General features: G+C 40.0%; 1 protein-coding gene across 1 annotated transcript; it reads right to left on the minus strand.

The window, feature by feature from the left end:
• Window positions 1-224: 224 nt before the first annotated feature.
• LOC137228693 (dynein axonemal heavy chain 11-like) lies at window positions 225-19282 on the minus strand. The gene is made up of 5 exons (XM_067745586.1): window positions 19160-19282; window positions 17709-17857; window positions 9100-9250; window positions 5367-5498; window positions 225-446 (listed from the first exon to the last, which is right to left on the minus strand). Exons 1-5 carry the CDS (start codon window positions 19199-19201, stop codon window positions 225-227), a joined length of 696 nt encoding a protein of 231 aa, XP_067601687.1. The 5' UTR covers window positions 19202-19282.
• Window positions 19283-20083: the final 801 nt, after the last annotated feature.

A 20083-nucleotide genomic window follows, 5' to 3' on the forward strand; every position in this document is an offset into this window, starting at 1 on the left:
ACACAATTTCTAGGAAAATCTAAAGAAAGCTGTTACCACAGAATTAAACTGAAATAAATTTAAAAAAAGAAGTTGTAGAAATATAGAAACCATCCCACTAGTCATTCCTATAACTTGAGATTCTTCTCTCCAAGGAAATACGTTATATGCTGACCATGCCAACAGTAATTTATTGATCAGGGAGGGAAAAAAAGACTGACTGCTCAAAAACAAACAAACAAGGCTCAAACCAGCACACGTGGCTTGAAGAGCACTGTGTTCCCCACACCTACCTGCAGAGGTGCCTCTGGATCCATAGTAAATTGGGGGATTTTATCAGCCCAAGGCAAGAATTTCTTAGTTTTGTGGTCCAGATAATAATCAAAAATTGTTCCCTGGGATGGAAACTTCACTCCTTTCATCTCTTTATGCCACCACTGACTGAATGCAGCTTGACAACCAGAAACCTAAGGAGAGCAAGAGAAATTCTTATTGCGGACTTAAAAGTAATTTTGAACACACAGAAAGCCCCTGCAAATATGGCTGATCACACAGTGTTTGCACTGTACAGGCTCATAATTACACATGGGATTGAGTAACTGACCCAAGAAAAAATAAATAACTAGAAGGAAGCTATAATGAATGACAATACCATCAAGGCAGAAAGCTATAATTGCCATATGTCCATCAGGTACAAATTTTCTGGAGTAATTATTAACTTAAAGAACAAGGTAAGCTTAGATGAACCTTCAATGACCCCGAGGTTGTTCAATTCAATAATGGGCTATCATGCAAATCACCATGCTATAAGACAGTGGTTAGCAAATGGTGGTATTGATTTCTACTAATATCTCCATGAACTGAGGGTAAAATGAGGAAAGTAAGAACAAAGGAATACTTTAAAAAATTAGTAATATTATTGATTTAAATACTGTTCTTTGAGCTTATAGCCTTCCTGGAACTTTTGGCGTTAAAATATCCTTCCCTTTATAAAGCTATGGTGATAATAAATGGTCATTTAAAAATAAATGCCCTTATTTAGAAAAGCAGACAGTTGGTAACCCTATTTCATTCCTCCAAATCATTATTGAAATGTTGTTGGTCTTTGAAATTGGAAATCTGAGCAGCTCTGCCATGAGGGAAAGAACTTGGACTTGGTTTTCTAGCACAGCAGAACTCAGTGGTCTAGCTGAAAACTCCACAAATCCCTGCCCTAGAAGAGAATCTTCCAGAGAAGATGACAGCGTAGGAAACAGGTTCTCCTTGCTAGAAGGTGCTTTTTTTTTGTTGTTGTTGTTGTTGTTTTTTTCGGTACGCGGGCCTCTCACTGTTGTGGTCTCTCCCGTTGCGGAGCACAGGCTCCGGATGCGCAGGCTCAGCGGCCATGGCTCATGGGGCTAGCCGCTTCGTGGCATGTGGGATCTTCCCAGACCGGGGCATGAACCCGTGTCCCCTGCATCGGCAGGCGGACTCTCAACCACTGCGCCACCAGGGAAACCCGAAGGTGCCTGCTTTTATACGACGACAGGTACAAGCCCTTTGCTGCTAGATTAGGGTTTGGAAGATGCAGGAGGGGAAATTCCAACTGCGTACTAGCAACTAACAACCCCTTCTGTATCTACAGGATGACCTGGCCTAGACTCTTACATCCCCAGGATGAGCTGGCAAAGTGAGTTTTGGTGAACTCTAAGAACACTGTGCATGGTCCATTGCATTCAGCAATCTCACTTATCTAAGACTTCAAGTCCCATTTTTCTCCAGAAGAATTCTTAAACTTGCTTTTACTTTGGTGTCCTTATGTCCGTGGACTACGGCCCACTTTTTGTAAGACACTATCTCACACACACAAATAGAGACAGACAGGATGGCTGGAGGATAGGAGAATGTGGTCGGGGCTGAGAGGGGTGATCAGCCTTAGCAGGGGGAGCTGATTCCATCACTTTCCAAACAAGCCGAGCTCATATTCCTACCCACCACCACTCATATGTCAATGAGTTTAGGTTCATTTCAGTTACGTTCAGATTGGTGTCATGAGATTTTTTTTATCACCCTACAGAAGTTGGTCTGAAATCAAGTTCATTCAGAAGGTATTCCTTATCTGGCACCATTCTCTGTAGGCAGGATACATACGACTTCTACTTTACATCAAAATTGGCTTCACCTAACCGCTACATCAGCAAAGTGGTTTTGATGACAAATTTTGAATCATTCATTCTCTCACTGAAATGCATTTTGTTCTATAGTGGGGAAGAAAACAAACAGGGTTTCTGCCCTCATAGAGTTTATGGGAAAGAGAAAGGGGAAGCCATGAGGAAGCATGGTGCAAGCAGAGGTGAAGCCAATAAAAGGACAAATATATAAACAGGCGCCTTGAAAGGCGACGTTGTGAGAGAAATGGGTGAATCTGTTTTAACTGGATGTTCAGGGAAGCCATCTCTGAGAACAGGCACATATTAGAGAGAAGACCATTCCAGGAAGCAGGAAGAGGTCAGCATGTGCAAATATCTTACGGTACGAAACAACCTGTGTTCCAGAAACTGGCCGGTGCAGCTGGAGGGGAGCGAGGGGAGGCAGCAGCAGAGGAAGAAGTAGGGAGAGAGGCAGCGCCAGATCCAGAGGCTGTGTAAAGAGTATTAAATTTTAAAGTTTTATCTTAAAAGCAATTAAAGTGTTGTAAACTCAGTAGTGTATCATATAATCCAATTTACATTAAAAAAAAATCACTCTGGCTGCTGAGTGAATAATGGATTATGGGGCAAGTATAGAAGCGGAAAGACCAGTGAGGAGCTTACTTCAGAAGCCAAGTGAGAAAGGATAACGGCTGTTTATAGGAGGCTCAGGGAGGGTTGATGGGGGGCCAATTTTGGAAGGTGTTTGCAACAGCCTGGGTTAAGAACACAGGTCCTGAGTCAGTCTGCTGCAGCTTGAACTTGCCTCAGACATTAGTTAGCCATGTTCCCAAGCAGGCTAACTTATCTAAGTTTCAGTTTCTTTTTTGTAAAAGAAGAATAGTTGTACCTATATAGACAGGATTTATTTTTTTGAAGATTCAGCGAGCTAGCCTATTAAGAGCCCTGAGCACGTTCCCTGACATACAGTAGGCACCCAAATTTGTTGAATAAATGGCTATCCTAAGACTCTTTCTGGGGTCTGCTTCATTCATGTTTCCAACTTCATAGCCTCTCTTTTGAACGCTTCACAGTTAAAGTCTTTTTGAAAGTTTAAAGATGATGATGATGATGATGATAACTATTAATTGGGGAAAGAGTGTCTGGGAGAGGAAGGGGACCATGCGATGCCCAGCTGCTAGCTTGAATAACTGGCTGGAAGGCTGCCAGGTTGGGAAACTGCAAAGATGAAAAGAGGATCAGCTGGGAGGAAGGTGAGCTGTTATGATCAGGAGTAGAAAGATCTCAGCTGTCAACCTCCTACTCATGTGATTTTTACCTGGTTGTAGGCCCTGGAAAAGGAAAACCCTTCTGGAGAACACTGGAAAAAAGACAAAACCCATGAGGTTTTGGGGGAGAAGGGGAGAGGGGGAGAGAGGGAGAGTCTGCATGTGGTCTCCATGAAGGAGAAATCCACACATGTAAATTTTGCCTTTGAGAAAAACCATGTGAAGTCACCCAATATTCTCACTCAGGCAACAGAGGCTATATTCTTTAGAAAGCACTTGGAGATTACTGAAGGAAATGTGGCTTCTGAGAAGGGTCAGAATAAGATATAGACTGCCAAGTGAATGCCAGATTTATTTATAGATATAATTTATGGTTACCTAGTAACAAGAAGAGGAACTGGCCCTCAGGTTATAGCAACCATGGATTTTAGAACCTACAGTGAGTAAACCAACAAATTTGGGTCATTCTTGGCTGTGATGCCTTCCAATTTAAATTCCCTGTTTACATCTGGAGACATTTAGGGAAGCCTGGAAGACATATGCTATCTATTTTTAATTCAAAGATTCAGAGGTACCCATAGAAGCACTATGACCATAAGAGATCCTGGTGTACCATGGATGGCTTGTGGAGAGAGAGATACATGAGTGGGAATCCTGATGTCATCATTTCCCATCAGTCAAGTTACTTTGCCTCTCTGAGCTTTACTTTATCTGCACAGTGAGGATACCTTGAAGAATTATTGTAAAGATTACATGAAAAAATCTATACAGAGAGGTGCATGGGAGAGATTAGATGTGCAAATTCTAAAGGTGAAAAACTCCCCCTTTGTACTTCGGCAAGTCTAAGCAGTTTGTGTGTGGTATGCGTCGTGTGTGGGCGTGAGCGCACGTGTGTGTGCCCACATCTATGCAAGTTCGTATCTCAAGTGTTTGCCCAGAAGAACTCAGAAGCCACAAACGGACTGTACTAGCAATGCTGTGTAGGAATGATAGCTTCACTTTAGGCTGAAGGAAAGAACAATGGAAAGGAACCAGCCTGAGGCTGACTGTGGTTCACAACAATTACCCTAGGAATCATGTGTGAGACTACTTAGAGGGTAAGAGGACTAGAGACCTGGAAGCCAATTTGAATGTTATTATGTGCTGTGGACTGAATTATCTCCCCACCAAAATTCATATGCTGAAGGCTTAATCCCCAATGTGATGGTATTTGGAGATGGGGCCTTTGGGAGGTGATTATGTTTAGATTAGCGACTTTACAAGAAAAGACATAAGAAGACTTTTTATCTTTCTCTCTCTCTGCCATGTGAGGACACAGAAAAAGGTATCCGTCTGCAAGGCATGAGGAGGGTCCTCGCCAGAACTCAACCGTGCTGGCACCTTGACTTTGGACTTGCAGCCTCCAGAACTGAGAGAAAGTAAATTTCTGTTGTTTAAGCCACCCAGGGTATGATACTTTGTTATGGGAGTCCAAGCCAAAACAATGTGGTAGCCCACAACAATCTAAAGATGATACACCCCTGAATTAAGGCTGTAGGGATAGAGAAGAGGGGACAGATGTGACAGCTATTTTCTAACTGAAAGAATCTGATGACCATGGGATGCAGAAATAAGATGATGTCTCCCAGGTTTTTAACTAGAGCAACTGGGAGAAATGCATCACTGAGGAAAAGACGAAAGAGGAAGAGCAAATATGGGGGTGGGGCAGATGAAGCACCCTGTCTCAGGCACACTGAAACACTGCTGGTATTGACATGGAACCTTGAATTCAGAAGACAGATCTGATGGAAGGCTATGGATTTGACCTTATCAGCCAAAGAGAGCACCACCAGCCTGAACGAGCTTGCTGACAACGTTACAGGCTTAGGAGAGAATAGGGCAAGTAGGATAGATTTATGATAATACACATTTTTAAAAACCCCATAGGGATCACACAGAATAATATTTCCCCCCAAATAAAACTGGTTCTATAAACTATTTCTACACATACCTGATCTTGTAGTAGAATGCCTCCAAATGCCCAGATACAAGCAAAGACAAAATAGACCTCATAAACTTCCTTCGGGCTGTCAGAAGGTACATTTTCAGGAGTCAACAAACATTCCAAAAGAGTGCAAAGAGTCTGAAGAAAAAGAAAAAGCCATTCTTTCAGGGAAACTTTTTTTAAAACACTGAAGTAAGTTCACAGGGCTTATTAACAAATCCACTGTACCCTTAAGAGATTCTGTGATTTGCTACCCTGTGAGACACAAAAATGGCGGCCTTGGGTTTCTGAGTCAGCAGTGGACATCCTTGGCCACCATCAACCAAACTAATCTTCTAGGTAACAACAAACTGTTAAAAAAAAAACCCTATTATCATAAATCCTCCAACAATCACCGTAATAAAGAGAAATACATAAAACCAAAAAGAAAAAAATAATGGGGATATAGCTGTGCTGTCTTTTTTATAAATAGGGAGTCATACTACTACATACTACACATAGTGGGTATATTCCATAGACCACTTTCTCACTTAAAAACAAACTAAAGGCATTTTTCCTTTTCCCTAAGTGTTGCCCTACAATATCCCTGGGAATGAAGGCACTAGATGGAAAGGCTATGTAACCATTTCCCACGGTTGGACGTTTAGATAACCGACTTTCCCTTAGTACTTCAGCAGCTGTTTCCCCCACCTGTTGTCATAAATTTAGAAAGCCGGACTGACAGCCTTAGCCTCTGGCATTTTTTAGACAGGACACTAAAGTTAACCCTGGAAGAAAGGCTGTTCAGGAACTTGCTCTTCACCTCCGGGTGAAACGGCTCTATTGGTCTGAAACACACTCCGTGTCCAGGGCAATCAGGTCAGCAACGAGGGAACATGGCTGCTGCAAACACCTCTGTCATGTGAAATCATAACCAAAATGAACATGTTTTTGAGCTAGTTCTCTAAATCAGCGGTCCCCAACTTTTTGGCACCAGGGACCGGTTTCGTGGAAGACAATTTTTCCAAGGACGGCGGGGGCAGTGGGGGGGATGGTTCAGGAGGTAATGTGAGCAATGCGGAGGAGCAACGGGGAGCGAGAGGCAGATGATGCTTCCTCGCTGGCCCGCCGCTCACCTCCTGCTGTGTGGCCCTGTTCCTAACAGGCCATGGGGCCGGTACTGGTCCGAGGCCCGGGGGTTGGGGACCCCTGCTCTAAAGCACAAAACTGGTTTTCATGACTTAGTACTGTCATAGACCCTCAAAACTCATGATACCCTTCCCCCAGTTTTTGGAGGCAGCAGTAGATTTTTATCACTATCATACACACAGCTACGGAAGCTATAACAAAGCACGTCATGTGTGTGCCTCTCCTTCCCAACCATGAGAGGTGGGGAAAATCCATGGTAACATGGAAACTGGGTCCTGGACATAATTTGGAAATGTTTTCAAAATTTAAATAGTTGAGCGCCTGTTATATTTTTCAGTCTCTCTTGATTTCCATTATTTTATATTGTGCCGTGATTGCCAATTTAAAATAATCTTCTAATGGAATAAAACTCACCGATTTGTTATCAAGAAAAATAATGTAAAACTCTGAGGCTTTGCTATTCCTGAGTAGAAGCCATGTGAGTCTAAGGAACTGTTAAAATCAAAATGAAAAAGACTGAAAGGTCTGCATATGACATTATCCACTGATTTGAACTTGCTGATAACTCACCTGATTTTTTCTGTTTTCTCCCAAACACAGTACTTGGAAAACATTTTAAGCTCTGTGCCAGCAATTAATAAACGCATACCCTGGTGCATATTCTGAATGAGTTAAAACACCTTACCAAATGTAAAGCAAAAAAGTTTCATATACTGGAAAACACAGTACATTAATTTCTTAAAGTAGCCTTTTAAAAAGAATGAAATAATGCCATTTACAGCTACATGGATGGACCTAGAGATTATCATCCTAAGTGAAGTCAGACAGAGAAAGGCAAATATCACATGATATCACTTGTATGTGGAATCTAAAATATAACACAAACGAACTTATCTATGAAACAGAGACAGACTCACAGACATAGAGAATAGACTTGTGGTTGTCAAGGGGAAGTGGGGCTGGAGGGATGGATTGGGAGTTTGGGATTAGCGGATGCAAACTAGTGTATGTAGAATGGATAAACAACAAGGTCCTATTGTATAGCACAAAGTATATTCAATATCCTGTCATAAACCACAGTGGAAAAGAATATGAAAAAGAATATATATACATACATATATATGTGTATATATGTGTGTGCATATATACATAACTGAATCAGTTTTCTGTATACCAGTATGTATAACACAACATTGTAAATCAACTATACTTCAATAAAAATAAGGTAGTCTTCTTAAGCTATTCTCCTGTACGCTCATTTTTGTCTCAAATTTTGTCCTTATAAGCAATCACTGCAAAGAGACGACTTTATACAACAGCAGCCAAAAAAGGAGTTAAGGATAAAATGCCATTTCTGAGTACTACAAAAGGAGGAAGTGAGAGCAAAAATCATATTAATTCCTACTGACTTATTTTCACACTACTCTTGAATGAAAAAGTTCACACCACAGAGAAACACAAATACACAAGTCAAGTTGAGAAGGAACTCGACACTTGCTTTTTTGCAAGTATTACACCAGAGGACGTCTAATTAGGCTAACCACAAAATTAATTCATTATGAATAAATTCAGACCTGCTTTCAGAAATAAATTATACCTCAGATAATTACTGTTGAAGACTATCGTTTTCTTAATTGGTGTGTGAATTACCCGAAACCCTGAACTTTCTCTTCTTATTATGCTTGTGACTATTTCTAATTTAGCTTCAAACAAATTCTGTATCATAGTAACTTCACGGTAACAAAGTACTTCAAAACCAATTTTGCTCCTAAAGAGACACAAATAAAGGTTTCTAACTGTTAACCTTCTGTCAAGTTTTAGACTTGTAAAGGCTGGGGATAGTTATTCTTCACGCTGAGATTAAGATCACAACCTTCATTTCTGTGTGCTGTGAATTATTTTCATTTGCTGCCATGACAATGTATCATATATACTCTTCACTCTAACCAGCTGTCTCACAATGAGGATCAGAAAAAAAAAATCTGACCCTGAAATACTATGAACTACACTGACCTGACTTGAGGACTATTTTTGGGAGGGGGAGAAAAGAAAGGGAAGAGAGAGTGGGAGGCCTGGCAGGGTGGTGCCCGACGAGGCGGAGTTCAGAAGCTTTCTCTTACTCACCGGCCAACATCTTTAATTGCATGAATGTTTTTGTACTCAAAAACAACACACTGAGCACCTTCTCTGGGCCAGTTACTTAGGAAACAGAAAAATAAATGAGGCTGTTACTATCCTGTTCTTCTTATTCCACGCAAATATACTTGGGAAGAACGCAATGATTCAATAATGTATTGGGACCTACTATGTGCTTGGCATTATGGAAATCTCTGGAGATATAAAAATGGTAAAAGGTGGCTTCAGTCCTCTGGTTCACAGTCTTGTGAAAGAAACAGACCACAAACCCAAATGGTCATAGCATGTGATAGGCGTGTGACAGACGATTGCAAAAAGCACTGGGGAACACGGGGGCTGGGGTGGGGGAGGGTTGGAGCAACATAACCATGCCAGAAACCATTGCATCTTTTTGAACAAGCAAGAACTTCTATTTTGATCAAGCCACACTACCACATCAGGACTAGAGTGTGAAACGGTGTGACCCAGGACAAACCTGCACCAGGCTGCTCTCTGGAATTGAAGTGATGGTTTTAAAGCTTCTTCTCAGCTTATCCAAGCACGCAGGAATGTATTTATCAAAAAGAATCGTTAAATTGGCCTTTTCTGACTGATGCTGCCTTCTGTCTATCCAACTGGCCACATACCTGATGAAGAACACAGAAAAGCTTTTATGGGGCACCGGGCTTGAAAAGGAAAATTCCACCAACTCAAAAGCTTCCCCCTTCAACACAGCTTGGTCCAACACTTCAGGGAAACATTGAGTGGGTTCATTCTATTTTTCAAATGGCAAATATTTTAAAATGACCCTTTAAAAACTTGTTTTAATGGCCATTTTTACCTTAATGAAAAGAATGTAAAAGAAACTCCTAATAGCACTTAGAAACACAACATAATAGACGGTAAGTAGGCCATTACTGAGCATTTATAAGGAAGTACAGTTTGTCATTTCCTAGAGGACTGAAAGTATTTTCAGAGGGTAGGCTTTATTTATGAAAACAGCTTGGGATCTTTCTTGATGAAAACTGGCATCAATTACTTAGTAATGAGAAATCAGTTACAAATAAAAAGGTGAAAATTCCATAGGGGCTACTTCCAAGTCCCTCCTTGTTCACTGGACTGAATGTAACTCTAACCTGATAGCTGATAATGTGGTTCCAGTAAGTGGCTCTAAAATGGTATCTCACACTTGGGTACATGCGTATGAATCTGAAGCTTATAAAATGTTACGAATTTTGATACATTCATATCTCTAACATATTAATAAAACACTACTTATCAATAAAATGAAACATGACTTAGTAGCACCCACAGTAGTCTCTGGAAAGAAACTGTATGATATGACGTGAAAAACAACTGCTCAGAGTTCTCATCAAATAGGAAGCAGTGATCACAAATACATATAGCTGCCACCAGAGACGCAGTGCGACCAGACCCATGACAGCTACACCTTGCTTTAAGCAAATCAGATTTCATATATATATATATTTTTTTTTTCCGGTACGCGGGCCTCTCACTGCCGTGGCCTCTCCCGTTGCGGAGCACAGGCTCCGGACGCGCAGGCTCAGTGGCCATGGCTCACGGGCCCAGCCGCTCCGCAGCATGTGGGATCTTCCCGGACCGGGGCACGAACCCGCGTCCCCTGCATCAACAAGCGGACTCTCAACCACTGCGCCACCAGGGAAGCCCAGATTTCATATTTTTAATATCAGAAGAAATTAAGGCGAGATGATTATCTTAGAAAAGGCTCCCTTTGATATTCACAAGCCTTCACAATAGGGTTTTATTAAATATTCAACTACCTATACACTGCTGCTAGATTTATAAAATATCCACTGTCAAAACTTTTTCAGGTCCAAGAGGAATGATTATCAGCTGCAGTCCAGTTGCATGATGGCAACTGAGAGACCACTTCTGGGGCTCCACGAGTTGCATCCAGTGGGCACCATGGAACAATGGAATGCAGGTGTTAGGTAGTGGGAATGAAGGCTACACCTACCACTCAGCTACTCATTTTACTCTTCATAAGCTGTCAGAAGTGGAATCTTAGTATCCAGAGCTTACTGCGGGGAGGGGGGCAGGGGAGAGAACTGCTTAGGGAGATGGAGCTCTAAGACTGCCTGGGTCTTTATCCACTTTTTAACTCTGTTACCTTGGGCAAGTCAGTTAACCTCTCTGTGCCTCAAGTTTCTCATCTGTCAATGGAGATAATAATGAAATGCACTTCCTAGGGTTGTTGTGAGCAGCAAACGAGTTCTCATGTATTAAGTGCTTACATTAACATCTGGCATATAACAAATTCTCAATCAGTGCTACTCATTAGCACAGAGTTGGTGGATTTGGGAGAACTGAGAGAACTGAGTTCAGATCCTGGCTCTGCCTCTCTGATCATCGCCTAAAGACAGTATGTTCGGTAGGGCTTAAGGGTTGGTAGGCAGTGCCCTGATGCATGTAGCAAATTCTACCCTTACTCCCCACCCCTGTCTTTGGTCTCTGTGGGGTCAGAAGGCTGTGCAGGGGTAACTAGGAGCTGCAGTGTCAACACAGCCCCAAGAGGCGGAATTGGTCTTTGAACTTAGGGGACATGTAAGAGCTACTTCATTGACCCACGTCGGCAGTAGCCAAAGTCTCAAAGGGAGAGCCGACCAGGCCCACGAGCAAATGATACTGTTGTACCAATTACGTCCACAAATAAGAAAGTTAGTTCTATCAAACCAGGAGACGTGGTAAGAGCTGATCCTGACCGGGGGAAAAAAAACAACCAACCAAAATGACCTCTGCTAGAGGTCAAGCACACCACACAGCACTGGAAGTAAAAAAAAAAAAAAAAAAAAAAAAAAAAAGTCTGTATTGTTAAATATGGACAGTTTTAAATTTCATGTATAAATTACTGCTAAATTTAGTAAACATTAAAAGACAGCAAATTATCTTCAGCAACGGCAAAAACTGAAGCTATACTTTTGTACTGTTGGCAATTCCTTTCACCTTACTTCATATAAAAGTTTCTCCTGATTTTTAAAAGATGCTGTAGATTTGAACATGGCCAAATGAAACACACTGCTATCATACAACACACAAGTGAAAATATCATACTTATTTATTCCTTACCTACATAAGTGATCACCCACACTGCTGCCCCTGCCTCAGGAAATAGCTACATTATGATGCCTTAATGCATCATCTTAATGCCAACGTCTAGGTCACTAACAGAGAATCTTTGGCTCATCAGTGCTTGCAAATATATTCCATATAAGCAGCTGTGTTGCTCTTCTTCCTTCTCTAGAACTGCTATAGGCACATCACAGGAAGTCTAAAGTCCAGCAGTTTGGAAACTATATAGGTAGCCAAAGTCTTCAGGCTTCTGAAGACTTTTTTATGTATTACTCTGTAGTCTGCGGTCGGAATCCTGTCATACAGGATAGCAGGAATTCATCAGAGTTCTCTATAGTTTGCCCCTCACAGCTATAGCTGGGTTTTCTATTATTCACAGTGGCCTGGAAAATAGCAGAAGTTAAAAGGACCCACAGATCAGGAGTGTACTTTGATGATTTCTGAATCTGTATGTTTACACATATAAACAATATCCAAAGATGAAAGGATGGGATTGAAGGGGTAGAAGACAACAAGCTTATCCAATGCAGGTGAGACAATGAGTGAGACAAAGGCAAAAGAATATTTTCAGCTAAAACTAGAGAAATATAAATCAAAACTACAATGAGGTACCACCTCACACTGGTCAGAATGGCCATACTTAAACAATCTACAAATAAAAAATGTTGGCTAGGATAGGGAGAAAAGGGAATCCTCCTACACTGTTGGTGGGGATGTAAATTGGTACAGCCACTATGGAAAACAGTACAGAGGTTTCTCAAAAAAACTAAAAGTAGAATTGCCATATGATCCAGCAATCCCACTCCTGGGCACATATCAGGAAAAAAATATAATTCGAAAAAATACATGCACCCCTGTGTTCATAGCAGCACTATTCACAATAGCCAAGACATGGAAACAACCTAAATGTCCACAGACAGGTGAATGGATAAAGAAGACGTGGTATATATATACAATGGAATATTACTCAGCTGTTGAAAAAAAGAAAGAAAGAAATAATGCCATTTGCAGCAGCAGCAACATGGATGGACCTAGAGATTATTATACTAAGTGAAGTCAGTCAGAAAGAGAGACAAATACCATATAATATCACTTATATGTGGAATATAAAATATGACACAAATGAACTTATCTATCAATACAAAATAGAAACATACAGACACAAAGAACAGACTTGTGGTTGCCATGGGGGAGGGATGGATTGGGAGTTTGGGATTGGCAGAGGCAAACTATTATATATATATGTATAACTTAATCACTTTGCTGTATACCTGAAACTAACATAACATTGTAAATCAACTATATTTCAATAAAGTCAATTTTTAAAAAAGGAGTATTTTCAGCTAAAGTAATAGAGAAGGAAGTATGATCTCAAGTTGTGGCTACCAAAAGTTATCTTCCAGGAATCAGACAAAATTCCAGAAATACTCCTGCGTTTTCCTATCATTATGTACAAGCCATGCGATACACAGTTTGGTAGATCTCACTTTCACTTATGCTCACTTTAAATAATTTTAATAATTTAAATAATTATAAATGAATTTAATTCATTACCTGTTTGTTTTTCCCTCTCCGTGCATTTTATTCTTTTCTACTAGAAAAACTTCTCACTGATCATAATCTTCAGAAATTTTCTTCTAACTCCTGCTTTCTCTATTGTCTCAAGATCTCAACAGATATATATGAACTGTCTAGGATTCTTCCGGTAAACTTACTTAGAACTCAGAATTAAAATAGTATTTGATTTCTAGAGCTAGTCACATAATGATGTAACTTTAAGGATGTTGTTTGACCTCATACCTGTAAAATGTGGACATAAAATTATGCTTTTAAATAGCTCAGTGAATTTTAACAAAAATATTCCAAGTAGCTTAAGCAATAATGGCATTCTATTTAGTCCCACAGAGATACTATGAACCCCAAAGGGATACTATGAACATAGTATTTCATAATCTCTTCTATCCAAAATATCTTATCAGTTCCCATAATATGAATTAAGAAAATATATTTCCTAACTCTGTTCACTGAAGGGTCTAGAAGCAATGACATACCAGTGGCAATGAGCCCTCCTAGCATCCCTATCTTGGATTCTAAATACCACTCCTTATACAGAAAGCAGTCACTTCCAGCTGCTTAGAGAAATGGGTGAAAGAAGCGTAGGGGAAGTAAAGTCTGAGATGAGCCAGAAGCATCTGCGTTAGTCAGAAAGCAAAATGCTCAGACTTAGGAGAACAAGTACAAAAGAACATGCAAGAGGCTGGCTTGAAGGGGGTCCTGCTGGCAAAATTTGGGGCAACTTGAGCATGCAAAAGAATACTGTTGGCAATGAATCATAACCCACTGAACTAAGACAAAAGAAGCCATGAATAGAAAATGACACTCCTCAAAAAGAACAAAGGAAGGGGGAAGAGTGAAAAAGAGAGAGAGAAAGGAAGGAAGGGAGGAAGGAGAGTAGAAGGGAAGAAGACAAAAAGTTCTTTACTGAAAATGTCACCTAATATATGGAGACAGAAGGGTTGACCCACTTTGTAACCACCAATGGGTTATTCTTCGAAATGTCTGGCTTGTTCTCTTCAAAACTGTAAATGTCATGAAAGAAAAAGGTGGGTGGATATTCTAGATTAAAGGAGAAAACAGAGATAAGTAGATGCAATGCATGGTCCTTGTTTTGATGCTGGATTTTTTTTTAAAACTACAGAGGAAATTCCCAGGGTAGCTGGGAAATTGTGAAAAATTACTGTTTGTTTTGATAGTATCATATCAAAGATGAATTTCTTAGGTATGTTAATTGAATTATGTTCATATAGGAGAATACCCTAGTTCTTAGGAGAGAGATGCTGAAGTACTTAGGGATGAACTGTCAACGTCTCCAACTTACTTTCAGATAATTCGGCAAAAATAAATAAAAGTAGAAAATATAGGGGACTACCCCGGTAGTGCAGTGGATAAGGCTCCGTACTTTCAATGCAGGGGGCCCGGGTTCGATCCCTGGCTAGGGAACTAGATGCCATATGCATGCCGCAACTAAGAGTTCACATGCCACAACTAAGGAGCCCCCTTGCTGCAACTAAGGAGCCCGTGAGCCACAGCTAAGACCCGGTGCAACCAAATAAAAAAATAAATATAAAAAAATAAAATATACGTCTCTCTCTGCCTGTGAGAGGGAGTGTATGTACAGCCAAAGGAAATTAAATTGGGTAAAACTGTAAAAATTGATGACTGCAGGAAAAGAGTGCATGGTTGGACAATGTACTACCTACCACCTTTTCAATTCTTCTATATTTTTGAACACTTTCGAATTAAAAAGTCAGGGAAAATTGAGACAGATACTGGTTTGGGAAATTAGGTTGATAACTATATCGATCTCAGAAGGTAATTAGGGATTAAATGAGTCAATACATGTAAAGCTATCACATTTTTAATATTATGACATTAAAGTAAGGTAATAAATTATCCAATAAATATGGAGTTAAAAATATACCACCCCCAACTTGAAATAGCCACTTTTTGGTAGTTCATTGAAAGTTTCTGGCAGTAGGAGGTAAAAATATAAAAATACCCTTTACAGAAGATTCCCATTATTTTGGATAATGACCTGGATGGACCCTTTGGTCACACATATGAAAATTAAAACCTAATGGTGAAGAGGGGTTTAACTTTCTCAAGAATGTAAATTGGGTGACTCTTTTGCCAAACTGTGACCTTTGACTTATGAGATAAAAGTCTTTCTTTAAATGGGGATTTAGACCGCTTTTGTTAGCACAAATCTCCGTATGTTATTAAAACTGAACTACAGAGACCTTGGGAACTGTGAGATTCACTACTGAAATCAGACCACACCAGTGGGGGTGAGTGGTACAAGACTGCCTCTGCTCTCCATATGGGGGAGTCAAGGGGCACTGGAGATTCTCCGTCAGCTAGCTCCCGATCAACAGAAGCATCCTAGGAGATAGTCAAAATCCTAGCTGGGGAAAGGAGCTATTAGCTCAAGGAGTACTCTCCATTTTAGAGTTTTAAAAATCACTCCCTCCCCTAGCCAATGAAAGTTTACTTTCACAGAAACCTGGGTATGGCTCTACTTGGCTGCTGAGTTAGAGGATGAGACTTTTAGTAAATAAATCAGTACACAGAAAAGTAGCCTGGAGGAGTGCATGAGCCAGGCATCTGGCAGGGAACAGAGGTCATCCTCAAATTAGGATAATAGAGAAGGATCAATAAAGGGACTATTGGCAAAGGTGTGGGCAGAAGCAGGGAAACTGGAGAGCGCCATGTCATGGGGTGATGGCTGAGAAATGGTGAGAGCACCCGCGGCTGCAGGGACAAGAGAATGAAGGGCTATCAAAACCTGGAAGCAAAGAATCTCATGGAGACATTTAAGAGGACCTGCTGATGAAGGTCACGGTCACCCTGATGTGGTCCTGCAGGGAGGGAGCCAAGGGAATGAATAGCCTAACCTCACTCTCTTTTCTCCCTCTCATTTCCTGCCAGGGCTCCTCACTGGCCAAACCAACCAGAAGCCAGAGGGCAAGGAGCCCACTGATGTGGTCCACACAGGATGGCCGCTGGGGGCACAGAGCAGGGTGGAGGGGTAAAGAGAAGACATCTGACACAAGAAGCATGCCAGGCACCAGCACGTGTTCATGTGCAGAGCTCAGATGTTTCTACAGCGCAGAGTGGGAATACGAGAGGGGGTGACAAGGGACCACCAGAACGAATTATGGAAAGTGTAAGCATCTGAAGAGTAAGCAAGTGGGCACAAAAAACTTCTTTATTCTAAATCAAAGCATCACCACTGTTCATGTATGCATATTATGTGTATACATACAAACACACAAATGTTCACTAAATGATATACTTATATCTATGTGCTCCATACGAGCTATTATTATTACTTATTCACTTAGTCAACAAATATGTCTTAACATGCGCAAGGTGTGAACAGGGTAATGTCCAACTAAAAATGACAACTGCATACGGGTGCTAATTTAGTGATTTTTAAGTTAGCCTAATTAACTTTAAATTTAATTGCTAACATTTTCTTCAAATAATCAAATACAGGTTTAGCATTCTTAGAAACCTAAGATTAAAAAAAGAAATGTTCACAAAAACAACAAAGAACCCAAACAACTAGATTAAAAAATAGGCAAAGGACTGAAATGGGCATTTCTCCGAAGAAAATATACAAATGGCCAATAAACACATGAAAAGATGCTCAAATGATTAATCATTAGAAAAATGTAAATCAAAACTGGAATGAGATACCATTCCACACCCATTAGGATGGTTATTATAAAAAATAGAGAAAATAACAAGTATTGGTGGGGTCATGCAGAAATTGGAACTCTTGTGCTCTACTGATGGGAACGTAAAATGGAGTAGCCACTAATGGAAAACAGTATGGCAGTTCCTCCAAAAATTTGAAGCAGAATTACCATATGATCTAGCTGTTCAGCTTGTACATATCAAAAAATAATTGAAAGCTGGGACTCAAAGAGATTATGCCCGTGTTCACAGAAGTATTATTTGCAACAGTCAAAAGGGAGAAGCAGCCCAAGTATCTACAGAAGGATGAATGGATAAACAATATGAGATATATATATCTCTACCAAATGGAATATCATTCAGCTTTGAAAAGGAAGGACATTCCGGCACCTGCTGTAACATGCATGAACTTTGAAGACATTATGCTAAGTGAAATAAGCCCAGCACAAAAAGACAATTACTATATGATTCAATTTATAAGAAGCACCTAGAGTATTCAAATTCATAGAGAGAAAGTAGAAAGGAGGTGGGGATGCTGGGAGGGCTACTGCTTAGTGCCTTTGGGCTTCAGTCTGGGAAGACGCAAAAGGTTCTGGAGATGGATGGTAATGATGGTCGTACAACAACGTGAATGTACTCAATGCCTCTGAACTTTACACTTAAAAATGGTTAAAATGGTAAATTCGACATTCATGCATATTTTACCACAATTAAAATAAAAGCAATACTCACGGATTCCAGCCTAAATCTTGTGGGTTCACGTATAGAATACCAGCTCTGGAAACAGTAGCTGGGGTTGCTGTCCTTAAGTGATGAACCTCGAACAGCAGCCTCATAGAGGGAGTGAGAGCTATGCGTTCATTGCTGGCCAAGGTCAGCACCTGGACAGAGCAGCACAGCACAAAAGTGCCCATTTCATTAGGGAGCAAAGGCAAGGCTGCTAACTTTCCAAAACAGCACAAAGTCCTTCCCCCAGGAGAAGTGCCAAAGGCTATGAGGTCACTGCCTGAGCTAGAAATGCAGTCGGAATATATATAGGATGGATAAATAACAAGGTCCTACTGGATATCACAGGGAACTATATTCAGTATCCCGTGATAAACCATCATGGAAAAGAGTGTGTGTGTGTGTGTGTGTGCGCGTGCGTGCGTGTGTGTGTGTGTGTGTGTGTGTGTGTATGCATAACTGACTCACTTTGCTGTACAGCAGTAATTAACACAACATTGTAACTCAACTATCCTTCCATTTTAAAAATGTTGTTTGTTACAAAAACAAATAAAAAACAAACAATGAAATGCAGTCTGAATAAAGATCTCGGTTCATCCTCAGGGGAGCTCGTTAACCCCTGAGGAACAAACTCACCAACATGGACTCACTCATGCCAACCTTTAAATAACTGTGGTAATTATTACTAAATATAAGACCCTTGTTTTAAGAGTTGATTACATAAAAAGGCCTGAATGCCATAAGAAATAAACTTTATTTAGAATCTGAACTATCACAATTTTAAATTTTCCTGTAGAAACTCATGCAAGTATAAAGATCTTAGACCCATATTTTATGATAGACAATGTCTTGGTTCAGAAAACAGTAATTACTCTTAGGTTAAGGGGGTTACTACTACTATTCTATAGCAATGACAATTAATGATTTCTTTCTCCTGACCCTAACAGTAGGCTTTGGGTTGCTTCAATGGTGTCTCAGAGACCTGTATCTTCACCTTTTATTTTTGCTGGAAATTCTGGATTAACCACGGCAAAATGCTTAGGAATGCATACTCAAATCTGTAGCCATAGGAACTACTTAATTTCAAGAGCTAAATTTAGCCAATTAACATAGGGCACAAACTCATTCTTTTATTATCCAAGTAGTCCATACTTAAAGAGAAGATATAATAATAATTTACACCTAGCTCTTAGAAAATGTTAAGATTGGATGAACTAAATCCTTGGATACATATCTCTCTTTAAAGATGGTTAAATTTATAGACAAGAAAAAATGTATTCCCTTAAATTCTTTAATAGTGAAATTAAGAGAATTACCAGGAAGGTGCCACATCAAAGTAGTAATTACATAAAGAATATCAGGTTAATGCCTGAAACTGGTATTAAAGTCAACAAGTGAATGGAACGCAGTACACTCCAGGTGTTACATTTAAGGTTTAGCACTGAGGTATTACTCACCTTGTTATCGTCCATGACAGTATTTAGTGATTCAATCCACATGGGATCAATATCGCCATCCAGCACTATCCATTTTGGTCCATCATGCCTAAGATTTGCTTGTTCTCGCAGAATGGATGAGAACAGACCTATAAGTTAAGAGTCAGCAATCCTAATGTATAATGGAGTTGAGTGCTATTTACTTCTAAAATAAATTTGTCTTATTTGTACTGGAAGCTCTTTTATTCAGTAAGTAAATTTGCTATAAGTTTGTCACCTCTTTCAGGTGGGCAAACAGCACTACTTTTTGAGCTATCCCTGAGATCTAGACCAATGGACAAGTTTTACTTCCATGAGAAGGTTCCTTAACTTCTCAGACTGAGCAACCCCAAATGTCAAATAAAGATGATAGCACCTTCCTTGAAGAACACCTGTGGAGATTTATAGCCGGTGACGTACATGAAACTCAAAACTTACACCAAATGAAAATATTAACCTTTTTCATGCACATATATTCAATATCTATTTTAGGCCAAATATTAATTTATTCCACCTTTCTCTATTTTTCTGTAACATTATTCGAGAGAGATCATTATAAAGCTAAAGTATTCAGAAGTGTGATACATTTCTTTGGGAAGTGTGTTCACTGGCATTATAATAAGTTATCATTATCTCACAAGATGTAAAGATAGAAACATTTAAAATCCAGAGTCCTTTTTGCTAAGTATTATGCGTGTTTCATGGCACATTTAATAGTTGCTGACTGTTCAAAACTCAAGTATATAATACTATGGTGAAAAAACTGTTTTGAGGCAGGTATGTGGAAGGTTTTGTTTCCTCTGTGAAGGATTTTGTGCAAAGATAAGTGATAGTCTATAGTAGAACCTGCTACCATAATTCATAAAAAAGCCAGCAACCTGTTCTAATGGACACTAATTTGAAAGA

Source organism: Pseudorca crassidens, chromosome 8 (genome assembly GCF_039906515.1).
Source record: "Pseudorca crassidens isolate mPseCra1 chromosome 8, mPseCra1.hap1, whole genome shotgun sequence".
In the NCBI taxonomy this organism is placed as follows: Eukaryota; Metazoa; Chordata; class Mammalia; order Artiodactyla; family Delphinidae; genus Pseudorca; species Pseudorca crassidens.

Excerpts from the sequence above, each read along its gene's own strand:
- LOC137228693 (XM_067745586.1), bottom strand. The coding sequence starts at position 19,201 with ATGTGGATTGAATCACTAAATACTGTCATGGACGATAACAAG. Across the intron at positions 5,499-9,099 it reads CAGAGAGCAGCCTGGTGCAG|ACTCTTTGCACTCTTTTGGA; the intron begins GTTTGTCCTGGG and ends CTTTTTCTTCAG. Across the intron at positions 447-5,366 it reads GCATTCTACTACAAGATCAG|GTTTCTGGTTGTCAAGCTGC; the intron begins GTATGTGTAGAA and ends TGCTCTCCTTAG.